The sequence below is a fragment of the Haematobia irritans genome, chromosome 3 (genome assembly GCF_050003625.1).
Source record: "Haematobia irritans isolate KBUSLIRL chromosome 3, ASM5000362v1, whole genome shotgun sequence".
Classification (NCBI taxonomy): Eukaryota; Metazoa; Arthropoda; class Insecta; order Diptera; family Muscidae; genus Haematobia; species Haematobia irritans.
This window is the reverse complement of record NC_134399.1, coordinates 133,985,170-134,011,599: the sequence shown is the minus strand read 5'-3', so window position 1 is coordinate 134,011,599 and position 26,430 is coordinate 133,985,170. Positions and strand designations below refer to the sequence as shown.

General features: G+C 33.7%; 1 protein-coding gene across 3 annotated transcripts in view; it reads right to left on the bottom strand.

The window, feature by feature from the left end:
* Nucleotides 1-26,430, bottom strand: part of sbm (L-type amino acid transporter sobremesa) — a 132,897-nt gene that overhangs the window by 19,623 nt on the left and 86,844 nt on the right. For all 3 annotated transcript variants that reach the window (XM_075298752.1, XM_075298753.1, XM_075298751.1), the window contains exons 2-3: nucleotides 20,110-20,331; nucleotides 12,084-12,185 (exon numbers count right to left, since the gene is read on the bottom strand). In XM_075298752.1, the coding sequence (XP_075154867.1) occupies nucleotides 12,084-12,185; nucleotides 20,110-20,331 (324 nt within the window). The remainder of the gene's footprint in view (nucleotides 1-12,083; nucleotides 12,186-20,109; nucleotides 20,332-26,430) is intronic.

The following is a 26,430-nucleotide window of genomic DNA, read 5'->3' as shown; positions in this document are numbered from 1 at the left end:
GGCCTTGATCCTATCCAAATGTTCCTAAAAGAGACTCCCACTACATCCAAAATGTTAGAACTCATACAAAAATCAACTGAAAATTTAAATTTATCATTGATGTATAAAGAGGTTCCGCCAAAACCGTCATGACGACAACAGTGAACCGCCGTATAACCGAGTATGTTGTAAACTTCCAAAAGTTCCTCACGAAACCAAGTTTCCTGTACAGAAATGATGTCAGGAATAGTCGAAAACGAAGCAATCATTGATTTGAACTAATTAAATTTAACAATAGCTGAAATACTTCTAACATTAATCGATAAGATACTTAAACATTTGTAATTAACTCGACTTGCATTTTGATTGTACTCTGAGATATTATGAAAATATTGATTTGTATTCATTAAATTAATATTATTAATACACTAAAAGAATATATAACTACATAAAAAGGCATTCAACTAGTTAGGTGAGACATAGTTATGTACATCATCATCATCATCATTAAGAACTTCTACTACTCTTTTATTTTTATACCCACCACCATAGAATGGTGACGGGGGTATAATAAGTTTGTCATTCCGTTTGTAACACATCGAAATATCGATTTCCGACTATATAAAGTATATATATTCTTGATCAGGGAGAAATTCTAAGACGATATAACGATGTCCGTCTGTCTGTCTGTCTATCTGTTGTAATCACGCTACAGTCTTCAATAATGAAGCAATCGTGCTGAAATTTTGCACAAACTCGTCTTTTGTCTGCAGGCAGGTCAAGTTCGAAGATGGGCTATATCGGTCCAGGTTTTGATATAGTCCCCATATAAACCGACCTCCCGATTTGGGGTCTTGGGCTTATAGAAATCGTAGTTTTTATCCAATTTGCCTGAAATATGAAATCTAGAGGTACTTTATGACCACAAAGAGGTGTGCCAAAAATTGTGAGTATCGGTCCATGTTTTGGTATGGTCCCCATATAAAACGACCTCCCGATTTGGGATCTTGGGCTTATAGAAGCCGCATTTTTTATCCAATTTGTTTGAAATTGGAAATCTAGAGGTATTTTAGGACCATAAAGAGGTGTGCCGAAAATGGTGAGTATCGGTCCATGTTTTGGTATAGCCCCCATATAGACTGATCTCCCGATTTTACTTCTTGGGCTTATAGAAACCACAGTTTTTATTCAATTTACCTGAAATTGGAAATCTAGAGGTATTGTAGGACCACAAATACGTGTGCCAAAAATTGTGAGTATCGGTCCATATTTTGGTATAGCCCCCATGTAGACCGATCTCCCGATTTTACTTCTTGGGCTTATAGAAACCGCAGATTTTATTCAATTTACCTGAAATTGGAAATCTGGAGGTATTGTAGGACCACAAATACGTGTGCCAAAAATTGTGAGTATCGGTCCATGTTTTGGTATGGTCCCCATATAAAACGACCTCCCGATTTGGGGTCTTGGACTTATAGAAACCGTAGTTTTTATCCAATTTGTTTGAAATTGGAAATCTAGAGGTATAGAAGGCGCACTGATCATGAAAATTGCTTGAAACTCAATGTAAACTTTCCAGATTTTACTTCTCGGGTGAAAATCTACAGATTTAAGGTTTCAAGTCAAGACGTTATTTTATAATTTTCTTGCACACTTACAAGAGATATTAACATCTCTTGTAAGTGTGCAAGAAAATTCCTCTAAAACTCAAACCACAATGGTTCTTATAAATCCAGAATCTGATATAGTCCTCAAAGGTGAAATCTTTATATTTATCTTCGGGAAGTGTCCTCAATTCCTCAAGCCCTCCTGAAATTTCAAAGGAAACCCTAATATTTAGTTCATGGTGGTGGGTATTTAAGATTCGGCCCGGCCGAACTTAGTGCTGTATATACTTGTTGGTTTTATTGCGCTCCCATGGCTTAGAGGTAGTGGCACTCAACAAAATATGATCGACATCTTCCGACGAATGAATAACTTGCATTTTGGATATGTCGCTCCGTTTGTAGAAAACTTTCCCATTCTTTACAAAAACATGTTGGAATCCAACTTTTTTAATTGATTTAGCGTAATTTAGCAACTCCAAAGTATCCTTGCTCACATATTCATTAATAAATAATTTTTTCATTTTCTCATCCGCTTTCAATTTTGGCTTTACACCCATAAAAGCATCTCTTGTTGACTTATTAAAGAATTTTATTATAGCTTTCTTCTTATGAGTATCGGCTTTGTTGTTGGATACAAAAAAAACTTCATCTATGTTGTCACGCTTAATATCAACATTGAAGCTTTTGGCAAAATTCACCACAGCAGTAACTCCATCATCAACAGCCAACCCACTGAGTACGCAATCGTTTCTTATTCGAAAATCATTAAGAGTTTTCACAGTCTTGTTAAGGTTAGAGATCTCTTTCTTTGACAAGATATTCTCCTTTACAATAATTGAAATCTTCTTCTTATTTTCTGATACTCCCTTCAGTATGTCATCATATTGTTTAGACATAAATCGCATGGTTTCTTGTATATCAGTCAATTGTATTCTCATCTCTTTCAACTCGCTTTTTACTCCCTCTTCGCCACCTCCAACCGACTCTCAAAAATGACAAGTAAACGTGATGTCTGTATTTTTCAGCAAATAGGCAAATTGACCTTTGTTGAGCTTTGTTCACTCAGAATGAAGAGCTTTACCACACTTGTCGCACTCTATAAATCCATCTTTATTTTCATTTATCTCCAGCTTACATTGCTCACAAATCAATTTCATTGCTGTGAGACTTCTACGACATGTCATTGCTATATTTTAACAGATTTGAGATGACCTTTTCTTATACTTTCTCAGCGAATTTATAGTTCAAGTAAAATATTTAATAAAATTTATTAAATTTTGTTATTTTCTCACTGCGCTCGGAAAGTCACTAAAAATACGTTCGCTCACTCACAGGGTTGCCAACTTTTTTCAAAAGTTTACTAAAGACTAACAAAAAAATCTGGTTAATAACATCCTCCCTCATATATTTCTCACTTTCACGTAATTCTTTTAGTTCTCAGAACTAATTTCTGTAATACAACCAACGTAGAAGAAGTTTTTCGATTTTATAAATTTTACCTTCGTCCAGACGTTTTCTGAACAAACACACTATTCACTGGGCCACGTAGGTCTCATTGTCATCAACAGATAATTATTGCTATAGCCATCAACGCACAAGCAACGCCTACAGTCCAGAAGTTCTATTTATAGACCCCATTGTTCGGCACACACAAGCCGATGTAAGAAAACTTTATTAAAAAAAACACTTTAGTCGGTCCCATTTTTACAAACGACAATTTTGGAACACTTAAATAATGTATTTCTACGTGTGTACGGAGATTCCATAAATTGAATGAATAAAAATTTTGATACATTGGCGGCCACAGGATTTGGTAGCGTCACATCATATTCAATTAATTTGATTATATCTTTTATTCCATTTATCTTTTTAATTTATATGAAAAACGCTTACGAGTGTATCGTCGTCACCCGTGTTCTTTTAATGCATGAACTTGGCAACAAGAATAGGTGATGAAAAAAAATCACAAGAATTCTTTTAGATTCTTATACAAACTACGTACTTATGCACTTACATGCGCTCGTTTATTCATGTAAATATGTAAGCGAGATAAAACATCTGACAAATTGCTCATTAGATTACTAAGACAATTTCGTGGTGATACTTTCGTCATCAAGCGCCGTGTAAGAATGAAAATTGAATTATTTACCACTCCCCTCGCGCCCACTCGAAATGTTCATTTACCAAAAATTTCGTTTATTTTGCTTGAATTTATTTAACCTTTAAAATTGTGGGTGTTCATTGTTCTTTGTGTGTGTTTTTTTTTCTTTTTGTCGATCAACTTTCAATTTCTTTTCAACGGCCAAAGATAAATTATTTTTGCCAAATTAGTCTTAATTTGGGTTATTTATTGGCAATGTATTTTGTCATGATCTTCATGTCTATAAGCAAAAGCAATGTCATCGAAAAAAAAGAGAATTACAAAAAATTCAAAGTTAAACAAAATAAAATAAATAACATCCTATTTTAGTTGACAAAATTCTTTGTTTGCCGCTTTAAAAAAAAAATCTGATCTATCTCAATGTAATCTCTAGTATGGATTCCTCAAATCCAACGAGATCGTTTGATCATTCTGATGGCTAAGTTAGCTAATGAACTATCTATATACTCGGATGTCAGTTAGGAAAATAACTGCTGAATATTCTTCAATTATTTGCAGTTTCTGTTAAAGCATAGCGAAGCCAATTGAAACTGTCGTAGTTCAATTTCGATTTGAATACAAGTTAAAACGGCTCTAAGTTTGGTTGACATATAGCTCATATATTCACTGAAAAAAAAACTCGCCCGGTTCCAAAGATTTTATATTTATGCTAATGATTTTGTTATTGATTCTGAGCCAAAGAAGCGGAGAATTTGTGCACCCAAAAAAAAGTGAACCAACCATGGAAGAAAATGTGGGTTTATTTTTGAAAATTTTAACTGAAATAGTTTTCTAATTGCAACATGTTACAAGTAAGTTTATAGTTTTTGTCAAATTAAAGAAAATTTATTAAAAATTATTAATTTTTTCTGGTGTTTAAGAAAATTTCATATGTTGAAAGAAAAAATTGGATTTAAAAATTGTTAAAATATCTTTAGCGTTGTATGAAGTTCAAGACAGGTACAATTTTAGTAAAATTCACTCATTTAAGAGACTTATGAACTCAATTTAAGCAAACTTCTGCCATTTTAGTAAAATATGAACTAATTTATTTTTTAGTAAAATTGTGCACTATATTTGTATAAAACATTTTTTCTTGTTTTTAGTTGACGTCATTAAAGTTAGCTAAAAATTATTCAAATAAGGAACATTTGGTCATATTGTGCAAAATCTAACTAAAATCAACTAATCTTCATGAACTATAAAAAAAGTTCAGTTGGCTTTAGCGCCCCGTTTTTTTGGGTGTGGAAGAATACATTTAAGACACAATTCTCTTTTAAATTTGAGTTTCGATATCTTGATATTAAAAACAATTTTGAATTTATTCGTTTTATTTGGTTTTTTCTTCATGTGCTATCAGAGTCCTTTAAAAAGGTATTAAGGAAAATTCAGACTCCAATTCAAGAATATGAATTGAAAACAAGTATATACGGCCGTAAGTTCGGCCAGGCCGAAGCTTATGTACCCTCCATCATGGATTGCGTAGAAACTTCTTCTAAACACTGCCATCCACAATCGAATTACTTAAGTTGCGGTAACGCGTGCAAGGTATCTTAAAACCTCCTAACACCATCTTCTAAATTGTGTGTAAGTCCATACGTGGTATATATTAAATCAAAAAAGATCGATCCAATACGTATATAATTCAGTTTGACAAAGTAGACATAAAATTTTGACAAAATTTTCTACAGAAATAAAATTTTAACAAAATTTTCTATAGAAATAAAATTTTCTATAGAAATAAAAATTTTGACAAAATTTTCTATAGAAAGAAAATTTTGACAAAAATTTCTACAGAAATAAAATTTTAACAAAATTTTCTATAGAAATAGACTTTTGACAAAATTTTCTATAGAAATAAAATTTTGGTAGATTATTTTTGGCTCTAGTGGCAACCATGATTATGAACCGATATGGACCAATTTTTGTGTGATTGGACCAATTGTTGTATGGTTGTTAGCGACCATATGCTAACACCACGTTCCTAATTTGAACCGGATCGGATGAATTTTGCTCCTCCAAGAGGCTCCGGAGGTCAAATCTGGAGAACGTTTTATATGGGGGCTATATATAATTATGGACCGATATGGACCAATTCTGGCACGGTTGTTAAATATCATATACTAACACCATGTTCAAAATTACAACTGGATCGGATGAAATTTGCTTCTCTTTGAGGCTTCGCAAGCCAAATCTGGAGATCGGTTTATATGGGGTCTATATATAAGTATGGACCGATGTGGACCAATTTTTGCATGGTTGTTAGACACCATATACCAACATCATGTACCAAATTTCAGCCGGATCGGATGAAATTTGCTTCTCTTTGAGGCTCCGCTAGCCAAATCTGGGGATCGGTTTATATGGGGGCTATATATAATTATGGACCGATATGGACTAATTTTTGCACGATTGTTAGAGACCATCTACCAACACCATGTACCAAATTTCAGCTGGATCGGATGAAATTTGCTTCTCTTAGAGGCTCCACAAGCCAAATCTGGGGGTCGGTTTATATGGGGGCTATATATAATTATGGACCGATGTGAACCAATTTTTGCATGATTGTTAGAGACCATATACCAACACCATGTACCAAATTTCAGCCGGATCGGATGAAATATGCTTCTCTTAGAAGCTCCACAAGCCACATCTGGGGATCGGTTTATATGGGGGCTATATATAATTATGGACCGATGTGGACCAATTTTTGCATGGTTGTTAGAGACCATATACCAACACCATGTACCAAATTTCAGCTGGATCGGATAAAATATGCTTCTCTTAGAGGCTCCACAAGCCAAATCTGGGGATCAGTTTATATGGGGGCTATATATAATTATGGACCGATGTGAACCAATTTTTGCATGATTGTTAGAGACCATCTACCAACACCATGTACCAAATTTCAGCCGGATCGGATGAAATATGCTTCTCTTAGAGGCTCCACAAGCCAAATCTGGGGATCGGTTTATATGGGGGCTATATATAATTATAGACCGATGTGGATCAATTTTTGCATGGTTGTTAGAGACCATATACCAACACCATATACCAAATTTCAGCCCGATCGGATGAAATATGCTTCTGTTAGAGGCTCCACAAGCCAAATCTGAGGGTCCCTTTATATGGGGGCTATACGTAAAAGTGGACCGATATGGCCCATTTTCAATACCGTCCGACCTACATCGATAACAACTACTTGTGCCAAGTTTCAAGTCGATAGCTTGTTTCGTTCGGAAGTTAGCGTGATTTCAACAGACGGACGGACGGACGGACGGACGGACGGACGGACATGCTTAGATCGACTCAGAATTTCACCACGACCCAGAATATATATACTTTATGGGGTCTTAGAGCAATATTTCGATGTGTTCCAAACGGAATGACAAAGTTAATATACCCCCATCCTATGATGGAGGGTATAATATATGTTTTTCATAGGTTCCGATGTAAGTAAATTGTGTGTTTGGACTGAACTTTTTAAACGCAATATAATTATGTTTTTCATAGGTTCCGATGTAAGTAAATTGTGTGTTTGGACTGAACTTTTTAAACGCAATATAATTAAGTGCAAAAATGTAATGATCCTAAACTAGTATAAAACGTTTGGGACACATATGTTAATATATTGGAATGTTTGGGATATCAATGTTTCAAAAATATAATATGCATGGATGTAAACATGTATTTATTTGCGATATTATTAAGAGAGAGAGAGAGAAAATAAGTAGAAATGGAAACCAAGAGAGTTGACGATAGATATCAACACAGCGAGAGAATCAAATGTGATCAATTGGTGGTTGCTGTGAAATTTCTTGCGTTGTGGAAAACTGTGCTTGTATAAGTACATTCGTTTTGGCTATGCGCTTGCCATGTTAGTGAGACATCGCCAAACATTTTTTATGTTTATGTCCAAATATTATTTAATTATACCCTGTGCCACATTGTGGAACAGGGTATTATAAGTTAGTGCCTATGTTTGCAACACCCAGAAGGAGACGAAATAGACATATGGGGTATTTGGCAATATTGCTCAGGATCGGTCCCTGAGTCGATATAGCCATGTCCGTCTGCCTGTGAAAGTCTAGATCGCAGTTTTACTCCAATCGACTACAAATTTGACACAAGCTATTCACTATACTTTGTAATAATTTTTTAAATTAATTGTCATCTCGTTTTAAGCTTTTCAGCTTCTATTGTCATAATTTGAGTTTGTTCACTCCCTTATAGGCAAGAGCATTTCAATGAACCTAAATGGATCATTAAAATCTAAAATGCATAGACAATAAGAAGACAGGGATTAATTTCCATAAAATAAATATTATAGTTCATGAGGTGCGAATTTAATGCCATTTAAAATTTTTAGTATATCGCATATCTCTATTGTTTGTATTTGAAGATATATATACATAGCTGTATATATGCACCTTCTCAGACATAAATATATATATTTTTTTTATGTATATAAGAATATGTATTCAGACCATTTTGGTTGTCGTATAGAATGCTCAAATAAAAAAAAAATTATTGGCTTAAAGCCAAAAATTTTTTGTATGTACTAAAATACAACATTCCCATCGCTGAGTATAGACAAGGTAGATGGATTTGGTGGCGTCTATTACAATTTCTAAAGCAACAGGTTATAACCGATAGTTTATGGATAGGGGACGTGCTTAATTCGTGGTACTTTTTGTTTGTGATTATTATAGAATGTAACTGTCAAGCTTTGTTTAAATTACGATGAGCAAGACAAATGAAATTTATTTGAGTTTCTTCATGGGACATTCATATGTAGAGATGTCGTATACTCAAAAAATATTATTATTTGCTACCCAGCAAAAAAAAAACAGCGTCGCCAAAAAAGTAATGAAAATGTTCTTTTTGGATCCGGAAGTGGTGCAAAATTGACGCAGAAGCGATGAATTTAACATGGGCTTGTCATAGGACGGAAGTCCTCCATTTCAATAGTCGATGCACTGAATTTGCATCACTTCTTTAGGTGTGATCCGAATTTAATGTTTTGGATGTAAATTAAAAAATTCTGTGATATTTTGTTAAATAAATAATTTTTATAATTTTTAATGGATTCTAACGCTTGTCTGAAATGTTTGAGCTCAAATATTTTCAAAAATTCAGAATTTTTTTTAGATTGGATTTAGCTTTTTTGTCGACAAAATTTAAATGATTTCTACCATTTTATGAATTCTTACTCTGTTTTTAACCTACTTGAAACAACAAAAAAAAAATTACCCATTAAAAGTATGAAAAAAACAAGTATATACAGCCGTAAGTTCGGCCCGGCCGAAGCTTATGTACCCTCCACCATGGATTGCGTAGAAACTTATACTGAAGCCGATGGCAAGGTAAAACTTCCTAACACCGTAATATATACCACATAGTCCATACGTGGTATATATTAAACTAAAAAAGGCCGATTAAATACGTATATAATTAAGTTTAAAGTTTCTATAGAAATAAAATTTTGACAACATTTTCTATAAAAGTAAAATTTGGACAAAATTTTCTATAGAAATAAAATTTTGACAAAATTTTCTATAGAAATAAAATTTTGACAAAATTTTCTATAGAAATAAAAATTTGACAACATTTTCTATAGAAATAACATTTTGACAATGTTTTCTATAAAAATAAAATTTTGGTAGATTATTTTTGGCTCGAGTGGCAACCATGATTATGAACCGAAAATTGGTCCATATTTTTGTGTGATTTCAACCAAATTTCAAACTGATCGGATGAATTTTGCTCCTCCAAGAGACTCCGGAGGACAAATCTGGGGATCGATTTTTATGGGGGCTATATATAATTATGGACCGATATGGACCAATTCTTGCATGGTTGTTAGAGACCATGTACTAACACCACGTACCAAATTTCAACCGGATCGGATGAATTTTGCTCTTCGAAGAGGCTCCGGAGGTCAAATCTGGGGATCGGCTTATATGGGGGCTATATATAATTATGGCCCGATATGGACCAATTTTTCATTGGTCATTAGAGAACATATACCAACACCATGTACCAAATTTCAGCCTGATCGGATGAAATTTGGTTCTCTTAGAGGTTTCGCAAGCCAAATCGGGGGATCGGTTTATATGGGGGCTATATGTAATTATGGACCGATATAAACCAATTTTTGCATGGTTGTTAGAGACCATATACTAACACCATGTACCAAATTTCAGCCGGATCGGATGAAATTGGCTTCTCTTTGAGACTCCGCAAGCCAAATCTGGGGATCGGTTTATATGGGGGCTATATATAATTATGGCCCGATATGGACCAATTTTTCATTGGTCATTAGAGAACATATACCAACACCATGTACCAAATTTCAGCCGGATCGGATGAAATTTGCTTCTCTTAGAGAAATCGCAAGCCAAATTTGGGGGTCCGTTTATATGGGGGCTATACGTAAAAGTTGACCGATATGGACCAATTTTTGCATGGTTGTTAGAGGCCATATACTAACACCATGTACCAAATTTCAGCCGGATCGGATGAAATTGGCTTCTCTTTGAGACTCCGCAAGCCAAATCTGGGGATCGGTTTATATGGGGGCTATATATAATTATGGACCTATGTGGACCAATTTTTGCATGGTTGTTAGAGACCATATACTAAAACCACGTACCAAATTCCAGGCTGATCGAATGACATTTGCTTCTCTTAAAGGCTCCGCAAGCTAAATCGGGGGATCGGTTTATATGGGGGCTATATATAATTATTGACCGATGTGGACCAATTTTTGCATGGTTTTTAAAGACCATATACTAACACCATGTACCAAATTTCAGCCGGATCGGATGAAATTTGCTTCTCTTAGAGGCTCAGAAAGCCAAATCGGGGGATCGGTTTATATGGGGGCTATATATAATTATGGACCGATGTGGACCAATTTTTGCATGGTTGTTAAAGACCATATACAAACACCCTGTACCAAATTGGATGAAATTTGCTTCTCTTAGAGGGTCTGCAAGCCAAATCCCTTTATATGGGGGCTGTACGTAAAAGTGGACCGATATCGCCCATTTGCAATACCATCCGACCTACATCAATAACAACTACTTGTGCCAAGTTTCAAGTCGATAGCTTGTTTCGTTCGGAAGTTAACGTGATTTCAAAACGGACGGACGGACATGCTCAGATCGACTCAGAATTTCACCACGACCCAGAATATATATACTTTATGGGGTCTTAGAGCAATATTTCGATGTGTTACAAACGGAATGACAAAGTTAATATACCCCCATCCTATGGTGGAGGGTATAAAAAAAATAAAATTACCCATTAAAAGTATGAAAAAAACAAGTTAAAAAAATTGAATGAAAAGAACTTCCTGGGTAGTTAAAATAAAGAATATCATCTTGTCCGTCTGTATAGTCCATTAGTGCATTTTTATATTAGCTATGGTATACACTGAAAAAACAGTGAACCCACCAAGAAAGAAAATTTTAGTTAATTGTAGAAAAAATTGATTAATTGTAGAAAATTTTAACTAAACTGTATTATAAACGCAGATATCGCGCTGATTTCGCAAAAACAAGTAAAAAATTTTCGACAAATTTAAGAAGATTTATTAGACAAAATTATTATTTTTCATTTATTAAAGAAAATTTCGTAGTTTGAAGGAAAAAATTGGAGTTCAAAATTGCAAAAATGTCTTTAGTGCCATACGAAGTTCATGATGGACGCATTATTGGTAAAATTTACAAATATTAAGGAATTCTGAACTATTTTGTGGGAGACACGAATTTAGTTCATCTTTATACTTCAATTGTGTATAATTTTTTCTTCTGCTTTAGTTAAGTTAACTTACGTACGCAAAAAATTGTTGATGGCATGGAAACTTTCTTAAAACGTAATAATTCCATGAACTAAAAGACAATTAAATCAGCTTTAGTGAAATATAGGGTTCACTTTTTTTTGAGTGTAGTTGACAAAATTATTCTTCCAATGGCATCTCTACATCATTCCTCTGAATGCAATATGGTGGTAGTACCCCGTTTGCAAAACAGAAATACACTTGTTTGAATGCCTGCATACTCGTATATAAAATTCAAAGATTATTTGCTTCACATGACCTCCATTGGGGGTTGTTTACAATAAAACAAAAACACAAACACAAAATACACTAAAGTGCTGTCGTCCCCTAAATGTTGTGCTGTGTCATAATGATACCTGTTGATTAGTTTGTTCTACATTTTGTTTGTCGGTGAGTTTTCATTAGCCATTTCCAGTTTCGGTTATTGCAATATGGCAGGATATAATTATCCTTGTTCGTATGTTTTTGTATGAGATTATTTAATGGATTTACGAGAATATCGTTTACTTACCCATCAGGGAGAGCACACCACAGGCAAGCCATATTATAAAGCTAACACCAACGGAACCAGTTCTAGCTAGTAGACCAGAAGGTGACACAAATATTCCAGACCCTAGAGAAGAGAAGGCAAACATAAATGTAATTTATTTCACGATTAATATAAGCTGTAGAATATATTTGTTTTTTATATGTGCACCGAAAAAAAACTAATATAATCATAATATTCACTTGCATTAAAAAAAAAAAACAGTGAACCCACCATGAAAATTTTGATAAATTTTTGGAAGTTTTAACTAAACTGTGCTCAGAAAAAAGTAAACAGTTTAATAGGAAGAATGAACTACCTCCTGCGAAAATTGAACTAAATTGTACTCCATATTTAAGATTTCCACAAAACGTTGTTAAAACCAGGCAGATTTAATGCCCAGCTGTACCTTTTAAATGCAATTCACGAAATTACATCATATCATACACCCAGAGAAGGAATATGATCACCTCAAACATGTTTCAATAGCACCATGCTAAAACTATTGCCGGACAAACATTGATTTTATGGGTTTTTATAAACACAGTAACTACTAAATAAAAAGAACTGACACTTTTTAGATAAAAGGGTGTCCTCATATTTGGACATAGAATTTTCCAAAAATCTCCATTACCTGATTGTAAAATTTTAAACTTTTCTACATACAATAGAGATATTATAGGCGAATTATAGATTTTAGATCACTTTGCATACATAAAATTATTGAAAGTATTTTATGAAGATTTTCCGAATAATAGCAAGAATATACGCTCTGAAAATGGCATTTTTTTATCAAACGCGACCAAGAGTCTTTGTTTATACATCAGATGCAGTATACGTGCATTCAAAATTACAACAAGTATATATGGCTGTAAGTTCGGCCAGGCCGAATCTTATGTACCCTCCACCATGGATTGCGTAGAAACTTCTACGAAAGACTGTCATTCCCAATCGAAATTCTTGGGTTGTGGTATCTTAAAACTTCTTAACATCGTTTTCTAAATTGTGAGTTAGTCCATACGTGGTATATATTAGACAATAAAGGTATGTATAGGTAAGTCCACAAATAATTACGAATCGATATGGACTTTTGCACGGTACGTAGAGAACCAGAATTGAAATATGGGGGTCCCTTATATGTGGGCTATATACAATTATGAACTTGATATGGACAAATTTTTGTGTGATTGGGGATCTATTTATCAGAGGGCTAACATACAATTTAAAATGCCAGAGTTTAAAATTCCTCATGTTTCAAAAAAATCGTATTTTTTATATGTTCTAAGAACTATATATAACTATCTGAAGGCTATATATAACTATAGACCTATATGGACCTAGCTAGGCATGGTTGTTAACGGCCATATACTAGCACAATGTACCAAATTTCAACTGACTCGGGTAAAATTTGCTCCTCCAAGTGGCTCAAAAACCAAATCTCGGCATCGGTTTATATGGGGGCTATATATGATTATGGACTGATATGGACCACTTTTGGCATGGTTGTTAAATATCATATACTAACATCACGTACCAAATTTCAACCGAATCGGATGAATTTTGCTCTTCCAAGGGGCTCCGGAGGTCAAACCTGGGGATCGGTTTATATGGAGGCTATATATAATTATGGACCGATTTCGACCAAATTTTGCATGGGTGTTTGAGGCCATATACTAACACCACGTACCAAATTTCAACCGAATCGGTTGAATTTTGCTCTTCCATGAGGCTCCGGAGGTCAAATCTGGGGATCGGTTTATATAGGGACTATATATAATTATGGACCGATATGGACCAATTTCTGCATGGTTGTTAGAGACCATATACTAACACCATGTACCAAATTTCAGCCGGTTCGGATGAAATTTGCTTCTCTTAGAGGCCCCGCAAGCCAAATCGGGGGATCGGTTTATATGGGGGCTATACATAATTATGGACAGATATGGACCAATTTTTGAGTGGTTGTTAGAGATCATATGCTGACACCATGTACCTAATTTCAACCGGATCGGATGAAATTTGCTTCTCTTAGAGGCTCCGCAAGCCAAATCGGTTTATATGGGGGCTATATATAATTATGGACCGATATGGACAAATTTTTGCATAAATATTAGGGACCATATACTAACTAACACCACGTATCAAATATCAATCAAATCTGGGGATCGGTTTATACATTGAAAAACAGTGAACCCACTAAGAAGAAACATTTTGGTTAATTTTATAAAATTTAAATAAGTTTTAGAAAAATTTAACTAAACAGTATTACAAACGCTGACATCACGCTGTTATTGCAAAAAAGTAAATGTTTTTGAACAAATTCAAGAACATTTATTAGACATAATTATTGTTTTTTTTTTTTTTTGTTAAAGAAAGTTTAGTAGTTTGAAGGAAAAAAAATTGAGTTCAAAATGGCAAGAATGTCTTTAGTGGCATACGAAGTTCAAGATGGGCGCATTTGTAGTAAAATTTAAAAATTTAGAGAAATAATGAATGATTTTGTGAGAAGTACGAATTTCGTAAATTTTTATGCTTTATTTGTGTATAATTTTCCCGTTCTTTAGTTCATTTAGTATACGAAAAAAAAATATTTGACTAAAGGAAACTTTGTCCAGTCATAATAATTCCATGAACTAAAATAAACTTAAATTGTCTTTGGTGAAATAGAAGGATCACTTTTTTTTTTGAGTGTATAAGTGTTGTATATAATCGTGGACCGATAAGAACCAATTTTGGCGCGGTTGTTTCGTTTGGAAGTTAACGTGATTGACACAGATGGAAGGACAGCCGGACGGACGGACATCGCTAGCTTGACTCAGAATTTCACCAGGACCCAGAATATATATATATACTTTATGGGGTCTGAGACCAATATTTTGATGGGTTATAAACGGTATGACAAAGTTAGTATACCCCCATCCTATGGTGTAGGGTAAAAAAAAGAAGGACAAGTATGTACGGCCGTAAGTTCACGCAAAGAAAAAAAACATTTGGAAAACGTGTACCGAAAACGTTTTTCTTTTGTTAGAGTTTTTTGAATTGCTTCGAAAATTTTAAACTTTTATCACCAAAAAAATTCGTTTGTTACAAAATTTTTATTTTTTCAATAAAAAAAATTATTTTTGAAACAACAACACAGTCCATTTCATTTATATCAAACACTGTTCTTTTGTGAATTTAGGTCTTTAATAAGACACATTTTACAGTTCAAAATTTAATATAGTACAATGTAATGTTCAACATTTTTTCGGAATCATCCGAACATATCTGGAATATATTAAAAAAAAAAAAAAAAAACAAAAAAAAAAAACTTTGGTCGAAGCAGGGATCGAACCCACGACCCTTGGCATGCAAGTCAGACGTAGCAACCACTGCTCCACGGTGACAAACTAACTGTTTGTTTCTGTTAAATAAACTTTGTTTATTCGGCTCGTGGGCGCCGCAAGCTATGCTATATAAATATAACTTATATGGATAATTATCTATTGATGACCATAACAGGTACATAGCTCAGTGGTTAGAGTGTTGGCTTACCGTCCAGGCGAAAGGTAAAAAAAATTAAAAATTTATAAAATCGTATAATTTCTTCTACATTGTTTGTATTACAGAAAAAGGTGTTAAGAACTAAAAAACCTCGTGGATGTGAGAAAGATGTGAGGGAAAATGCAATTAGCAAGAAAACAATGTTTTTTTTTTTTGAGTTAGTCTTTATGAAATTGTTTTTACATCCTGGAAAAGAATAAACGTTTATCACAAACAGTATATACTTTTCTTCCAAAGAAACTTCCTTACAGCGAAAAGCAAATGAGAAACGAACTTTGTTTGTCTAAAATTTCGTTTGGGAGGAAAGAATTATTTTTTTTGCGTGCAGATGGAAGGACAGCCGGACGGACGGACATCGCTAGCTTGACTCAGAATTTCACCAGGACCCAGAATATATATATACTTTATGGGGTCTGAGACCAATATTTTGATGGGTTATAAAAGGTATGACAAAGTTAGTATACCCCCATCCTATGGTGTAGGGTAAAAAAAGAAGGACAAGTATGTACGGCCGTAAGTTCGGCCAGGCCGAAGCTTATGTACCCTCCACCATGGATTGCGTACACTGAAAAAAATATTGTCCTGAGGTCAAAGATTTCATGTCTTTAAAATACGAATACAAATTTTGCTTAGCATTGAAGACGCATTTCTCTAAAATAAAGTTATTTTCCTTGTCCAAAAGTCGATAAACATTTCAATGAAGTCGTATTGTCCTTATAATTAAGTGATTTGACTTAAAAATGGGTATCTTAAGATGAAAGAAAAAATTTATAGGCTAAGGTCAACTTGACTTTAATAATTCAGAAAAATTCTTTAAATTTAATGAAATTGTCTTTAAATTTGTTGCCTTTTTGCATCTTGACTACAAAGCAAAAAATCGTTCAAATATAGGACATGTTTTTCAAAATTTTTTTTTAAAGAAGTTTTTTACTTCAAACATAACATAATTTCTACTGGAAGTCGAGTCCTAATTTGGAAAATAAAGTTGCCGTTAACTCGTTTTTAAAGGACTTTGATAGCATATGAAGAAAAAAAGCTGAGAAAGCGAAAAATTAAAATTTGCTTCCTAGAAGCAAGTACACAAAACCTAAATTTAAACAAGTATATACGGCCGTAAGTTCGGCCAGGCCGAAGCTTATGTACCCTCCATCATGGATTGCGTAGAATCTTCTTCTAAACACTGCCATCCAGAATCGAATTACTTAAGTTGCGGTAACGCTTGCCGATGGAAAGGTATCTTAAAACCTCCTAACACCATCTTCTAAATTGTATGTAAGTCCATACGTGGTATATATTAAATCAAAAAAGATCGATCCAATACGTATATAATTCAGTTTGACAAAGTAGACATAAAATTTTGACAAAATTTTCTACAGAAATAAAATTTTAACAAAATTTTCTATAGAAATAAAATTTTCACAAAATTTTCTATAGAAATAAAATTTTCACAAAATTTTCTATAGAAAGAAAATTTTGACAAAAATTTCTACAGAAATAAAATTTTAACAAAATTTTCTATAGAAAGAAAATTTTGACAAAAATTTCTACAGAAATAAAATTTTAACAAAATTTTCTATAGAAATAAACTTTTGACAAAATTTTCTATAGAAATAAAATCTTGGTAGATTATTTTTGGCTCGAGTGGCAACCATGATTATGAACCGAATAAAATTTGAACAAAATTTTCTATAGAAATAAAATTTTGACAATGATGAAAATTTTATTATGAACCGATATGGACCAATTTTTGTGTGATTGGACCAATTTTGGTATGGTTGTTAGCGACCATATACTAACACCACGTTCCTAATTTGAACCGGATCGGACGAATTTTGCTCCTCCAAGAGGCTTCGGAGGTCAAATCTGGAGAACGTTTTATATGGGGGCTATATATAATTACGGACCGATATGGACCAATTCTGGCACGGTTGTTAAAGATCATATACTAACACCATGTTTCAAACTACAACCGGATTGGATGAAATTTGCTTCTCTTGGAGACTTCGCAAGCCAAATCTGGGGACCGGTTTATATGGGGGCTATATATAATTATGGACCGATGTGGACCAATTTTTGCACGGTAGTTAAAGACCATATACCAACATCATGTACCAAATTTCAGCCGGATCGGATGAAATTTGCTTCTCTTAGAGGCTCCGCAAGCCAAATCTGGGGATCGGTTTATATGGGGGCTATATATAATTATTGACCGATGTGAACCAATTTTTGCACGGTTGTTAGAGACCATATACCAACACCATGTACCAAATTTCAGCCGGATCGGATGAAATTTGCTTCTCTTTGAGGCTCCGCAAGCCAAATCTGGGGATCGGTTTATATGAGGACTATATATAATTATGGACCGATGTGGACCAATTTCTGCATGGTTGTTAGAGACCATATACCAACACCATATACCAAATTTCAGCCGGATCGGATAAAATATGCTTCTGTTAGAGGCTCCACAAGCCAAATCTGAGGGTCCCTTTATATGGGGGCTATACGTAAAAGTGGACCGATATGGCCCATTTTCAATACCATCGGACCTACATCGATAACAACTACTTGTGCCAAGTTTCAAGTCGATAGCTTGTTCCGTTCGGAAGTTAGCGTGATTTCAACAGACGGACGGACGGACGGACGGACATGCTTAGATCGACTCAGAATTTCACCACGACCCAGAATATATATACTTTATGGGGTCTTAGAGCAATATTTCGATGTGTTACAAACGGAATGACAAAGTTAATATACCCCCATCCTATGATGGAGGGTATAAAAAGAATTGTGTCTTAAAAGTATCCTTACTTGTATTCTCCGCTTCTTTGGCTCGGAATCAATACCAATTTTTTTAAAGTAAAGACAAAATCTTTGGAACCGAGTATGCTTTTTTTTCTGTGTACTTAGTTTCGTTATTCTTTTTATACCCGTCCGTCCGTCTGTTGAAATCACGTTAACATCCGAACGAAACAAGCAATCAACTTGAAACTTGACATAAGTAGTTGTTATTGATGTAGGCCGGATGATATTGCAAATGGGCCATTTCGGACCACTTTTACGTATAGCCCCCATATAAAGCAACCCCTAGATTTGGGCCGCATTATATGGGGGATTTGGAGCAAAATTCATCCGATCCGGTTGAAATTTAGTATGTGGTGTTAGTATATGGTCTATAACAACCATGCATAAATTGGTCCATATCGGTCCATAATTATATATAGCCCCCATATAAACCGATCCCCAGATTTGACCTCCGGAGCCTCTTAGAGGAGCAAAATTCATCCGACCCGGTTGAAATTTGGTATGTGGTGTTAGTATATGGTCTATAACAACCATGCAAAAATTGGTCCATATCGGTCCATAATTATATATAGCCCCCATATAAACCGATCCCCAGATTTGACCTCCGGAACCTCTTGGAGGAGTATAATTCATCCGATTCGGTTGAAATTTGGTACATTGCGCTAGTATATGGCCGCTAACAGCCATACAAAAATTGGTCCATATCGGTGTATGGTTATATATAGCCAATGGCCAATCATACAAAAATTGGTCCATATCGCCAAAAATAATCTACCAAAATTTTATTTCTATAGAAAGTTTTGTCAAAATTTTATTACTATAGAAAGTTTTGTCAAAATTTTATTTCTGTAGAAAATTTTGTCAAAATTTTATTTCCATAGAAAATTTTGTCAAAATTTTATTTCAATAGAAAATTTTATCAAAATTTTATTTCTATAGATAATTTTGTCAAAATTTTATTTCTATAGAAAATTTTGTTTTGTTTAATAAATATATCTCCCGTATGGACTAACTTACAATTTAGAAGACGGTGTTAAGGATTTTTTAAGATACCTTGCCATCGGCAAGTGTTACCGTAACCCAAGTAATTCGATTGTGGATGACAGGCTTCAGTAGAAGTTTCTACGCAATCCATGGTGGAGGGTATGTTACATAAGATTCGGCCTGGCCGAACTTACGGCCGTATATTATCAAGATTTAAAATATTTTTATGATGATCCACAGGTAGTTGATTCTTCCCATAAAAGAGTTCACTTTTCTGTGTAGTTTATTTGGTTAACTATTCGTTTGTTCGCTAATTAGTTAGTAAGATTTAAAATATTTGTTTCGCTCTGATTATAAAATATCCATAGGTTAGGTTAGGTTAAAAAAAAAAATAATTAAATATTTCACGAAAATTTTTCCAATTAAAGTCTTAATTGAGTTTTAAAAAATGTTCATTAAAAAATTGAATTGATTCAACAAACAAAAAACAATCACAAAAATTAATAATATCAATTTAGTTTTTAATTGTATCAATTAATTTTGTAATTGACTTTCAATTAATTTTTTTAATTGATAATATCATTTCTGTTATTGAAGACATTTCAATAAAAAATTAATTGGAATAATTAATTTCGTGATTGAACATAAAAAATATTTTTTTTGTGTGTGTGTGTGTACTTACCTATCATAGTCCCGACAATTAAAGCCACCCCACTGAAGAGTCCCACCCGTCTCTGGAGGTGAACAGCGTCGTTCGGCGCTGAGCCCTTCCTCTCCAACGACTTCCGCATCCCCCCGGTCCCTGATGAGTCGGTCTCTGTCGCTTCGGGCCCTTCTGGCCCAATAGAACCGTTGGTACACGTTGTCCCCCCATTGAGCGTTGCTTTATTTGGCACACTTTGTCCTATAAAGAAAATAGTGTAATAAAAATGTTTATATTAGTAAAAATATATATTTACATATATTAAATATAACAAATTGAAAGAAAAAATGATTGTTTGGGGAACATAAATGGGCGCCATATGTATCATTTTCGTTAATCGGGAGATCAGTTCATATAAGAACTATATCAGATTGTGAATCTACAATGACTCAAGACTGACTGAAGTTATAAATTACATATGAATTTCATATTAAAATCAAATTGGGAGTAAATTAAATCATCTCAATACCGTAGAAATCAATTCTTTAAACCGGTTTATACAAAAAAAAAAACAAATACTATCGTCAGGCCAAAGATTTCATGTCTTTAAAATACGAATCCGAGTTTTGCTTAGCATTGAAGACGCATTTATCTGATATAACGTTTTTTCATTGTCCAATAGTCGTTAAACTTTTCAATGAAATAGTTCTGTCTTTAAGGTTATGTGATTTGACATAAAAATGGGTAGCATAACGTGGAAGAAAACTTTGCTTGACTAAGGTCAATTTGGCTATAATAATTCAGAAAACCAATCTTCAAAATTAATGAAATAGTCTGATACATAGTAAAAAAGCGTTCGAAAAAAAATTATGTTTTTCAATACTTCATTTGAAAGACGTTTTCTACTTGAAATCTTCGGCTGCACGACAATATTTTTTTCAGTGTAAAAAAAGATTATGTTCGAATTTGTTTCGTAGAATCAAGTACGCAAAACTTAAATTAAAAGAGAATTGTGTCTTAAATGTTTTGACGTTCCAAATTTAATTATAAATTTATTTACTCTATTGTCAATAAATACTGGCCTAATATGAAAGACTATGCAACCTTAATTTTATGACATGCAATATACACAATAATAAGGCGAAATTTCTTTAAAATTAAGACATTTTAATCAAAATAAAGATCATAATTCCATAATCCTTTCCTTTAAAAATTGTTTTCTTTAAATTTAGGACACTAATTTTTTGAAATTTTCCTTAAAGTAAAAAAAAAAAATTAAGATACTGATTTTTTTGGATTAAATTTAAAAAGGCTTCATATATCTTATTTTGAGGATTTTGCATCTTTGGTTTAATTTTTTTTTTTGAAATTAAGAAAACTTGTCTATTGTCTATTCTATTATAATTGGATTTTAATAAATATTGGACATGGGTAGCATTCGTAATATAGCAATAAGAGAAAGAAAATTCAAAGAATGAGATATGCATCCTAATTTTAGCTTTATAGAACCTAAATCTAAAGCTAGATAGCTCTCTAAAAAATTTCTTTATTTTAAAGAAGCAACATCTTTTGATCGATAACCAAATCCTTAAGAGAAGGTCAAAATCTTTGAATTTAAGTAAATTTGGTTTCTAGTGTGCAGGAAACCAAGACCCATAACATTTTTCAACATTTTCAGATATACACTGAAAAAACAGTGAACCCACCAAGGAGAAAAATTTCGGTTAATTTTAGAAAAGTTTTAATATTTGTAGAAAATTTTAACTAAAAAGTATTACAAACGTTGGCATCACCCCGATGTCATAAAAATAAGTAAATATTTTTCGACAAATTCAAGAAAATTTATTAGACATAACTAAGTTTTTTTTCACATGTTAAAGAAAATTTTGTAGTTTGAAGGAAAAAACTTGGGGTTCAAAATTGCAAGAATGTCTTTAGTGACATACGAAGTTCATGATGGACGCATTTTTGGTAAAATTTACCAATTTAAAGAAATTCTGAACAATTTTGTGGACTACTGATTCAGTGGTTCCAATGTCTCCATATGGTTCCAAAAGTTCGACCTAGTCAGTAGTTCTTGTGTCAGCAGTTCATTCTCAATGACAAGTACATGTTAAATGTCAATAGAATTTTACATTGTCTGGGGTATATTTGGTCTGTAGTACTGGCGACACAGTCAATAGTAAGTCAGTACTGTTTCACTATTGATATTTCCTACAGGGAACTTATACTACCTCGTGTATGATAAGAGAAAAACAATATAATCCTTATATTTTTGGGATTCAATATTGATCCTGAAAAATTCAAACAAACTCACTGAATTTCTTGCCTCGGATATCCCACAAGTTGAGTAGTCGAAAAAATATTTCCAAATTTTGTCTAAAGATGTTCCGCAAAAATGTAGTTAAACTAACGCTAAATTTAACATATTTTTATGGCAAAAGAAAATATTTGTTTGTAGTAAAATGTTTTTATTTTATTTCGAAATTTTTCACAGCTTAATGAAATCTTAGGTTTATTAAATATATCTCAAACATTTTATGAACTAAACGTGGGTGTAAAGTTCAATGACCGTACACATAAGTTCAATATGAACTAAAGCAAAATAAATTTTTCGTACGATTCCCAAAAATAATAAGATTAAACTGCTGTATTATTAGAATGGTCATTTGGCGCCAATGATTTTTTCTTCACTTTCATTTTATACCCTCCACAATAGGATAGGGGTATATTAACTTTGTCATTCCGTTTGTAACACATCAAAATATTGCTCTAAGACCCCATAAAGTATATATATTCTGGGTCGTGGTGAAATTCTGAGTCGATCTGAGCATGTCCGTCCGTCTGTTGAAATCACGCTAACTTCCGAATGCAACAAGCTATTGAAACTTGGCACAAGTAGTTGTTATTGATGTAGGTCGGATGGTATTGCAAATGGACCATATCGGTCCACTTTTACGTATAGCCCCCATATAAATGCATGCGAATCCTCTAAGAGAAGCAAATTTCATCCGATCCGGCGGAAATTTGGTACATGGTGTTAGTATATTGTATCTAACAATCGTGCAAAAATTGGTCCACATAGGTCCATAATTACATATAGTCCCCATATAAACCGATCCCCCGATTTGGCTTGTGGAGCCTCTAAGAGAAGCAAATTTCATCCGATCCGGCGGAAATTTGGTACATGGTGTTAGTATATGGTCTCTAAACACCATGCAAAAATTGGTCCACATTGGTCAATAATAATATATAGCCGCCATATAAACCGATCCCCCGATTTGGCTTGCGGAGCCTCTAAGAGAAGCAAATTTCATCCGATCCGGCTGAAATTTGGTACATGGTGTGAGTATATGGTCTCTAATGACCATGTAAAAAATCTATCCCCATCGGTCCATAATTATATATAGCCCCCATATAAACCGATCCCCCGATTTGGCTTGCGGAGCCTCTAAGAGAAGCAAATTTCATCCGATCCGGCTGAAATTTGGTATATGGTGTTAGTATATGGTCTCTAATGACCATGCAAAAATCTATCCACATCGGTCCATAATTATATATAGCCGCCATATAAAACGATCACCAGATAAGACCTCAGGAGCCTCTTGGAAGACCAAAATTGATCTGATTCAGTTGAAATTTGGTACGTGGTATTAATATATGGCCTCAAACACCCATGCAAAAATTGGTCGAAATCGGTCCATAATTATATATAGGCCCCATATAAACCGATCCCCAGATTTGACCTCCCGAGCCCCTTGGAAGTGCAAAATTTATTCGATTCAGTTGAAATTTGGTACGTGATGTTAGTATATGGTATCCAACAACCATGCAGGACTTGGTTGATATCAGTCCATAATTATATATAGCCCCCATATAAAGCGATCCCCAGATTTGATCTCCGGTGCCTTTTGGAGAAGCAAAATTCATCCGATTTTGTTGAAATTTGGTACGTGGTGGTAATATATGATATTTAAGAATCATGCCAAAAGTGGTCCATACCAGTCCATAATCATACGCACAAAAAAATTTCACAAAAATTTTTCCAATTAAAATTTTAATTGAGTTTTAAAAAATATTCAATTAAAAATTTAATTGATTCAACAAATTGTTTAATTGAATCAAAAATCAATCACAAAAATAATAGTATCAATTAATTTTTTAATTGACCTTCATTTAATTTTTTAATCGATAATATCATTTCTGTGATTGAAGACATTTCAATTAAAAATTAATTGGATCAATTAATTTCGTGATTGAATCAGAATTTTTTTTTGTATGTATATAGCCCCCATATAAACCTATCCCGAGATTTGGTTTTGGAGCCTCTTGGAGGAGCAAATTTCATCCGAGTCAGTTTAAATTTGTTACATTGTGCTAGTATATGGCCGTTAACAACCATGCCTAACTAGGTCCATATCGGCCTATAGTTATATATAGTCCTCAGATAAATCACTCAAAAATTGGTCCATATCAAGTTCATAATTGTATATAGCCCCCCATATAAGCGACCCCCATACTTCAATTATGACTCTCTACGTACCGTGTAAAAGTCCATATCGATTCGTAATTATTTGTAGTCTTACCTATACATAACTTTTTTGTCTAATATATACCACGTAAGGACTAATTCACAATTTAGAAAATGATGTTAAGAAGTTTTAAGATACCACAACCCAAGTAATTCGATTGTGGATGACAGTCTTTCGTAGAAGTTTCTACGCAATCCATGGTGGAGGGTGCATAAGATTCGGTCTGGCGGAACTTACGGCCGTATATACATGTTTTTAGTTCATTTTTTCTTCTATGAGAGGGTGTAGTTTCGTGAACGGCAGTTAAAAAGGGCATTGAATTTTCCTAGTTTTAAAATCTCAAAATGAGGATTACAATTTAGTTCAATTTTCGTACGAGTTAGTTTATTCTTCCTATAAAGAAATTTACTTTTTTCGGCGTGGTTAGTCTATCTCCACCACTGTGGTATCACAATGGACTGAATAGTCTAAGTGAGCCTGATACATCGGGCTGCCACATAACCTAACCTAACCTAACCTAGTCTATTTCCACCCTACGGGAAATTGGTGCAAATTGACACGAATGGACCTATCACAGGACTAGTATCAATGCTCCAGTTTATCACATTTTTTAAATTTGCATATAATTTATTGATTTCTATACTCTCTTGATATTAAATCGAATTGTACACAGAAAAAAATTTCACGAAAATTTTTCCAATTAAAATCTTAATTGATTTTTAAAAAATATTCAATTAAAAATTTTATTGAATCATCAAATTTTTTAATTGAAATAAAAATCAATCACACAAATTAATAGTATCAATTAATTTTTTAATTAGATCAATTAATTCTTTAATTGAGTGTCAATTATTTTTTTTTTAATTGATACTATCATTTCTGTTGATGAAGACATTTCAATTAAAAATTTAATTGGATCAATGGATTTCGTGATTGAAGCAAAAAAATATTTTTGTGTGTGTATCTACACTTCTACTAAAATACAACAATCAAAATTATCTATTGTTCAACATATTAGAAAATCTTGTGCTTTCTGGTGCGATTCGGATGCTTAAAATGAAATAGGTTCCTAAGAGTTTGTCCCAGACTGGCTCATGAGGACCTGTCTATGGGGTAGTCCTACTAAGTTGTTCCGTGTCCTTTGGAATGAGTTCAAGTCCTGTCCCGCCAATGACAAATCCATGTTAAAGTGGGACTGGGACTGGTCCAAACACACCAGGTACTAGTCCTGTACCGATCGTGGGGTTGATCCATTTCCCTTAGGGCTACGGGAAATGGATCGTGTCATACCATATGGTGTTACAACTGTTCTAAAATGAGTGAAAATAATGAAAAAGAAATCGCTACATTTTCAAATGTTTTTTTTTTTAACTGCAACCCATTATATCTGTAATATTTATGGAGACGATGGCTGTAACAGTTCGAGTAGCGCAACATTAGTTCGCTCGCCTTCTTTCTGGAAATTTTGATGTGAAAAGTAGAATTTATAGAAAAGTTTAACCAAGACTTTCACACAGCTGATTGTAGTCCTGGACAGCAATCATGTTTCGATCAAAGCAGAACAAGCTTAAGAACACTCAAAAAAAAGTTTACTTGGATCCAAAGATTTTGACCTTCCCTTAAGGATTTTGGTATTGATTCCGAGCCAAAGATGCGGCTTCTTTAAAATAAAGACATCTTTGACGGACCTCCCTGGCTTTAAATCTAGGATAAATAAAATTAAAATTAGATACAGATCTCATTCATCGAATTTTTATCCTCTTTTTGTGATATATTAATAAAAAAAATCCAAATTATGCCAAGTACTTCAAAGTAAAAACTGTTTTCC